This window comes from Portunus trituberculatus, chromosome 4 (assembly GCF_017591435.1).
Source record: "Portunus trituberculatus isolate SZX2019 chromosome 4, ASM1759143v1, whole genome shotgun sequence".
In the NCBI taxonomy this organism is placed as follows: domain Eukaryota; kingdom Metazoa; phylum Arthropoda; class Malacostraca; order Decapoda; family Portunidae; genus Portunus; species Portunus trituberculatus.
In genome coordinates this window covers 4,910,071-4,918,037 of record NC_059258.1, presented here as the reverse complement: position 1 = coordinate 4,918,037, position 7,967 = coordinate 4,910,071, and the positions used below count along the sequence as shown (strand labels likewise).

Here is a 7,967-nt window from a genome sequence, read left to right as displayed (position 1 = left end):
GTGTGTGTGTGTGTGTGTGTGTGTGTGTGTGTGTGTGTGTGTGTGTGTGTGTGTGTGTTGCCTTATCTTTCGTTATGAGGGAGCCCACCAGCTGGAACCACTGACACCCAGCTCCCAGCTGGAGGGTGTTGGAGGGGAAGGTGGCTGTGTGTGTGTGTGTGTGTGTCATTTTCTTTCATGGTACTTAGCGTGTGTGTGTGTGTGTGTGTGTGTGTGTGTGTGTGTGTGTGTAATTCACCCAGCCAACCTTCCCATTACGGAGCAAGCTCAGAGCACATAGACAGATCTTCGGATAGGACTTAGACTGTGTGTGTGTGTGTTGCCTTATCTTTCTTTATGGCCTACTCCCATATTCATGATACACCCTACATGCTTCTTTATTTATTCATTTTCCTTTAAATCCTTTATTTTTTCTGATATATATATATATATATATATATATATATATATATATATATATATATATATATATATATATATATATATATATATATATATATATATATATATATATATATATATATATATATATATATACAATATGTGGCTTTTAATATTGTACGTATTACTTCTGGGAAGGTCTACAGATTGGAAGACCGCGTGCGGCGAAAATACTAACCATGCAACTATGAGGAGCCAGGGCGCCAGTGGCCACTGATGCTGTGTTCACATTCTTGGTGAATGTCTGACGGTAGATAAGACTGATTCTTGCAATGCAGGGAGCGGATGACCGTTCTGGTGGGGGGACAACTAGCATGTTCATAGCACGCACTGCTTTGGTCAATCTCTTACTGTGTTGCCCGTACGCCTCGCCATGAGAGGTGGGCGTGGTCGTGGTGGTCGTTGCGAATATCAGTTTTGAGGAGGAAATTGTTGAAAAGGTTATTATTTCAAATCCTGCAATGGCACATAAATCAGTTCTTCAAATTGTTGTGTTCACTTGCTATTTCATATACAGGAATTGGCGTGCCAGCAGGTTTGTGGTATTTTCCTACTGTCTCTGGTTGAGTCCTACCTCATATTGCCATACCCTGTCCGCTAGAGAGGTTACATGTATTTTCACCATGAGGCTGACAGCCTTGGTCTACCGTGGTGCTCCTTAGAGCAGGCCTTGGCCTTTCTCCAAGGTTGTCGCGTCGCCGATAGGAAAGAGTCGCGCCCAGCCGCCCACCTGCCAGAGTGCCAACGTCACTCTCGACGAAACTTTTGCTTCAATAAGCGATGTATTACCTTAATTTTCTGTAATACCTCACGTAAAAATATCCTCATTCATTACACAACATCAGATTTACCGAAAAAATAACCAAATATCCATTATTAGTAAGCCCGTGGAGAAAACGCAATCATCCAGCGGGGCAGTGTTGCGTCAGTGCCATGGCCGAGCAGCGCAGCAGTGGCGGCTGTTGCTCCTATCTTACCATCACCAATGCCCTGCTGCGCGGCCCACACCTCACAGGACGCGGCGAAATGCGACCCTTGACCTTGGCCTTAGTGTTCCTGTGCGGCGTGGTGTGTGCGGGGATGGTGGGCGTGCTACGAGCGTGGTGGGCGGGGATGGGAGTACCTGATGGCGAGGTTCTGAAGGCTACTCTGGGGGTGCTGCCTCCTGGTGCTGATCTGACCCTGATGGACGAGGGCTACGTGGCCATGGCACTGCTGGGTGACCACGAGGACCACCAGCTCACCACCAAGCAGACCACGGAGCTGGAGGGCCACCGTGAGTTATGGTGGTAGTGCAGCTGTGGTGGTGGTAGTTTTGGTAATTCAGTTGTAATAGTTTGCATCTTAAGAGTTCCTGGGGTAATGTTTCTTGGCTTGACCTGACTTAAGCTCTGAACTGACCTAATTTGACCCAGTGTGATGTGATGCAACAAGACAAGACAACACACCCTAACCTAACAAATTGTAGAGGATTTCGCTGCAGGACTTAGCCCTGTTAATGGGCCAAATATTTAGAATTAGTATATAATGTATTGTGTACTTGTAAGTGTATCTTTAAGTACTGATGACGAGGTTGCTGTGCGACTGATACAGGATAACCTAGATGGGCCCTGGTGGCCCTTTGTTATCCTATTATTTATGTTATGTTAACACTGCAAAGTCCTGGACACACTACCCATACACACATTGACTCAAGCTAGAGAACTAAAAAAATGTGAGTTTAATTATAGTTTCACACAACTAGTGGTTCTCTCATGTTACATGTAGTGAATTGGTCAAAGTTCTACATCAGTTCCTTCATAAATGATAGTTTTCAAGTTGTGACTCTTTTCACCTTACGCCCACCTTTCATCTCCAACCATTTTGGGGGACCTGTGGGAGAATATTAGATAGAGTAATGTGCATTGCAGAAGAGGTCAGAAATCAACAAGATCACATCAAAAATTTGAAAATACATAGCTAAGTTACACTTTTGATGGTAGGCGGCAGCAGTGGTGCCTGCTGTGAGTGTTGCTGTGTTACTGGTGAACAGTGTTGTCAATGATTTTGCTGCATTGATTTATTTTGTGTTGCAGGTATTTTTCATCCTGTTTTTTTATTTATTTATATTATTTTATTTTAATTAATTTATTTTTTACTTAGGATTTTTTTTTTATGATTAAAATTGAAGTTAGCTTAGGTTTGAGTTCCACCTAGATCAATGGGAATGAGAGGTAGGCATAAGTTGAAAAGTGTCATAACTTTAAAAACTCAATTTACAATGAAAATTATGTAGAACATCAATCAATTCACTGCATGTCTCACCAGAAAAACATATGCCACACCAGAAAATCATTGGTTGCATGAAACTATAATTTGAAAAAAAAAAAAAAAAAAAAAAACCTAATCTTACCCATGTATCTTAACCCAGATGCACAGATTGAGGCCCTGAACACCCTGAAGAGAGCCAAGGAGCTGGTGTACAATGGGAAGAGTGCCAGGGCAGGGCGGTTACTGGAGCACGCCTCTCCCTGGCCCCGAGACACCCTGACGTGCTGGTCCATTACGGTGAATACCTAGAACACCACAGGAATGACGTCGTGAAGGCTGATAAATTGTACCTCCGAGCCCTGGCTGTATCCCCGGCTAACTCACGTGCTTTGAGGTTTGTCTGTGTGTCTGAGAGAGAATTGTATAGATGAAAGCTGATAAACTGTACTTCCAAGCCATAGTTCTCTCTCCTGCTAATTCACACACTTTGAGGCTGTGTCTATGTGTCTGTGAGGGAGAGAATTATTAAGATGTAGAGGTAGATTTCAAGACAAATATCCCATCCTTTTGGCTAACTCTTTCAGACTTGCTCATGGACTGGCATCTAAGTGGTCCTTTTTATTTCATTATTTTTGTTGCCCTTGGCCAGATTTCCCCTCCTACAAAAAAGAGGTTTATGTGAGAAAAGAGGGATTCTGTTGATGTGTACAAATAAGGAATTGTTTATCTAAGTAAAGGACAGAGAAAGAAGTGTTAGAACAGAGAGAAATATGTTATCTAAAGAGATCTAAAAGGATCTAAACAAAATTGCATACAAACACAGCCACACACCCACACACTCACCAATTCACCCATCCACCCATCCACAGAAACAGACGCCGAACACAACCCTTAGTGGATGAAATGGACGTAACATTGCTGGAAAGGATCGACAGCAAGAGGGACGACCTTGCACGCATCCCCAGCTCCTCAGCAGCCCTGCGCAGGATCAAGAAGGAGGCGTATTACCAGCACATCTACCACACAGCTGGCATCGAGGGAAATACCATGACTCTTGCTCAAACGCGCATGATTCTGGAGACGAGGCTAAGTGTTGGAGGTGTGTGTGTGTCTATGTCTGTGTGTGGAGCTACTGGGATGTGTGTGGTGGGGGTAACTGTTGTGTGTGTGTGTGTGTGTGTATGTTTTTCACTGCTCTTCTTTATTATATTCATCACTTGCCATTATTATTATTTTCATTATTGTTTTCATCTATTTCTTGTAATTATACTTTCTTGTATTGCCTTTTATTGTTATTCTCTTCATTTTCTTCCCCCTATTCTTCTTCGATGTCATTATTTCATCATCTCTTCATATTACAAGTTGTAGCATCAATGTATCACCACCACCTGACAACCTAACCACCATCACTGCTGCCATCACCATCTTAATTGATATAACCTATCCTAACCTTATCTCACCACACCACACCACACAACACAACACAACATCTCACAACACCTCCCCTCACCTTATCTCACCACACACCACACCATACATACCACATCACATCACACCACATTGCACCATGCCATGCCATGCCAACGCCACCACCACCATCAGCATCAACACACCACACAACACCTCACTTCACCTCACTTCACCTCACCTCACCACAGTAAACCAAACCAAATTAAACCAAAACACAAAATATAACAAAACCACCACCACCACCACCACCACCACCAAAACAAAACAAATCTGTGTTAAGTTAAAGCACCACCACCACCACCACCACCAAACCAAACCAAACGAAAACAAAATGTAATGAAAACTAAACCTAATTAATCTATACCTCCTCCTCCTCCTCCTCCTCCTCCTCCTCCTCCTCCTCCTCTCCTCTTCCTTTCCTTCTTCTTTTTTTTTTTTTTTTCATCCTCCTCCTCCTCCAGGCAAGAGTGTGATGGAGCATAATGAGATCCTGGGCCTGGACATGGCTCTGAAGTTCATCAACACCACTCTGCTGCACCGTGTGGGGCTCATCACCCTGCACGACATCCTAGAGGTTCACCGTCGCGTCCTGGGCCATGTGGACCCCCTGGAGGCCGGCCAGCTGCGGACCACTCAGGTGAGACGGACACATACTCAGGCACTCATCTCAGCCTCTTGCTGATGTGTGTGTGTGTGTGTGTGTGTGTGTGTGTGTGTGAATCTAGATTTTTTTTTTTTTTTTTTTTTTTTTTTTTTTTTTGTTGTTTCTTCTTGCTTCTTCTTCTTCTTCTTCTTCTTCTTCTTCTTCTTCATCTTCATCTTCATCTTCTTTTTCTTCTTCTTCTTCTTCTTCTTCTTCTTCTTCTTCTTCTTCTTCTTCTTCTTCTTCTTCTTCTTCTTCTTCTTCTTCTTCTTCTTCTTCTTCTTCTTCTTCTTCTTCTTCTTCTTCTTCTTCTTCTTCTTCTTCTTCTTCTTCTTCTTCTTCTTCTTCTTCTTCTTCTTCTTCTTCTTCTTCTTCTTCTTCTTCTTCTCCTCCTCCTCCTCCTCCTCCTCCTCCTCCTCCTCCTCACACCCCAAACAGCCATTTTCACCATAATATCACTTCAAACACCAAAATTCACCCCAAAACTCATCCAGTCACATCCAAAACTCACCTCAAACACCCCCAAAACTCACTTGAGTAATCCAAAACACCCCAATCATTCAAAAACACTCCAAACATCCAATACCACCTCAAAAATCACACAGTCACTTCCAAAACTCATCCCAAACACCCAAAACACTTAAAAACTCACCCCAGTCACCCCCACACACAGGTCTACGTGAGCGACCACATCCCGCCACCCCCAACGCGCCTGCAGGTACTGATGGAGGACTTCATAGCCTGGCTCAACTCCCCGGAGGCACAAGCACTTCACCCAGTCCGCTATGCTGCCTTGGCCCACTACAAGCTGGTTTTTATTCACCCCTTCTCGGACGGCAACGGCAGAACGGCCAGGCTTATCATGAATTTCCTATTGATGCAGGTGTGTTTTGGGCTGCTGGGGTGAGCTGGGGTGTTTAGGGTGATTTGGTGTGAGTTTGGAATGTTTTGGGGTGTAATAAGTCAGTTTTGGTGGTGAATTGGGATGTTTAGTAGTGTTTTAGGGTGATTAGTGGTGTGTTGGAGCATTTTGGGGTGTGTAGGGGTGTTTTAGGGTGATTAGGGATGTGTAGGGGTGTTTTTGGGGTAGTAAGGGTGGTTTAGGGTGAATTGGGGTGTAGAGAAGTGAAGTAAAGTCTGGTAGATGTGTTTTGGGGTGCTGGAGTGAGGAGGGGTGAGTAGTGTGCTTGTGGGGTGACTTAGGGTTGAGAAGCTGTGTTTTTAAGTCTGTTGGGGTGATTTAAGGAGTGCTTGGTGTGTTTTGGGGGTGCTGGGGTGATGAGGGGTGAATAACAGGTAGCAGGGTGAGGTGAAGGTAGGTGAGGTGTGTGTTTGGCTTTCCTGGGGTGAGTTGGGGTGAATTCTGGGTAAAAGAGGTGAGTTGTCGTTTGGGAAGGTGTGTTTGGTTTTCCTGGGGTGAATATAAGGGTGAAATTAAGTTTTTGGGGTGAGTTAAGGGTACAGAAAATGTGCTTATAGTCTTGGGGTGAAAAGAAGGGTGAATCTTAGTTTGTGGGGTGATATGGGGTTTGGAAAGATGTGTTTTGGGTGTTTTCATTGAGTATTGTGGTGTTTTGAGTGTAATTTTGGGTGTTTTGTGGTGTATAGAAATGTTTTAAGTGTGTTCTGTGGCATTTTGAGTGTGTTTTGGGATGTTTAAGGGTGCATGAGTGTGTTTTGTGGTGTTTTAAGGTTGTGGTTTAGTGTGTGTGTGTGTGTTTTGTGGGGTATAAGTGTGTTTTGAGGGCATTTTGTGGTGTGAGAATGTTTTCAAGTGTGCTTTTTGAGAGTGTGGATGTTTAAAGATGTTTTGTGTGTGTGTTTTGTGGTGTTTAAAAGATTTCTTGGTTTATAACGTTATGTGTGTGTGTGTGTGTGTGTGTTTGTTGAATGAGTGAAAATTTTGATCCATCACCGAAATCTTTAAAGGAACGAGAATTTTTGAACTGACGAGCTGTTTGTCCGCAGAATGGTTACTACTTCACCTCAGACAGTGAAGTAAGTTACACACACACACACACACACACACACACACACACACACACACACACACACACACACACACACACACTGAGCACTCTTTGTTCTGTGTTTCTCTAAAGTTGGTATGACAGACAGACAGACATTTTTACTCTCTCTCTCTCTCTCTCTCTCTCTCTCTCTCTCTCTCTCTCTCTCTCTCTGTATGTGTGTTTAGAAAGAATAATGTTTTACACCACCACCACCACCACCACCACTACCACCACCACTACTACTACTACTACTACTACTACTACTACTACTACTACTACTACTGTCTGTCTATTTGTTTTGGGATTTTATTCATATTTTTCTGTTTTCATGGAATTATGGCATTGTAATAAAGAAATGTGTGACAGACAGACAGACAGACAGACAGACAGACAGACAGACAGACAGACAGACAGACAGACATGCACTCACTCACTCACTCAAAAGTACTAAATATTATTGGAATTTTTAAGGATACTTGTTAATTCTATACACAGGAAAACTTTACAAAACACACAATGCATTATTTTATTTTGTTTATTTGTTTATTTTGTGTATTTATTCATTCCCACCTCCTCCCTCCCTCCCTCCCTTTCCTATGCTAATCAGACTTGCTCCTGTCTAACTAACACACACAACAATTCTACTGTCAAAATAACTCATGCATAGCTGTCCTACTACCACAAAACACATTTATTACTCCACATCTTATTTCTTACTTTCCCTACACCACTACACTACACCACTACTCTACACCACTATACTTCTACACCACTTCTCCCTCACTTTTCCAACCCTACATACTCACCCATCCATTTTTTTCTCATTCCCACCGTACACACACACACACACACACACACACACACACACACACACACACACACACACACACACACACACACACACACACACACACACACACACACAGCTCAGTGGTTAGAGCCACCGGGTTCGATTCCCCGGCCAGGTGGAGATATTTGGGTGTGTCTCCTTTAACGTGTAGGTGGTGTTCACCTAGCAGTGAGTAGGTACGGGATGTAAATCGAGGAGTTGTGACCTTGTTGTCCCAGTGTGTGGTGTGTGCCTGGTCTCAGGCCTATCCGAAGATCGGAAATAATGAGCTCTGAGCTCGTTCCGTAGGGTAACGTCTGGC

At 43.4% G+C, this 7,967-nt stretch overlaps 1 protein-coding gene across 1 annotated transcript in view; it reads left to right on the top strand.

Annotated features, from left to right (window-relative positions):
• The first annotated feature begins 1,329 nt into the window (after nt 1-1,329).
• LOC123511976 (protein adenylyltransferase Fic-like) overlaps nt 1,330-7,967 on the top strand; it is an 8,547-nt gene continuing 1,909 nt past the window's right edge. Inside the window, 6 exon segments of the mRNA XM_045268088.1 lie at nt 1,330-1,717; nt 2,852-2,944; nt 2,947-3,085; nt 3,561-3,790; nt 4,623-4,798; nt 5,478-5,687. Of these exon segments, the coding sequence (XP_045124023.1) occupies nt 1,375-1,717; nt 2,852-2,944; nt 2,947-3,085; nt 3,561-3,790; nt 4,623-4,798; nt 5,478-5,687 (1,191 nt within the window). The 5' untranslated portion in view covers nt 1,330-1,374.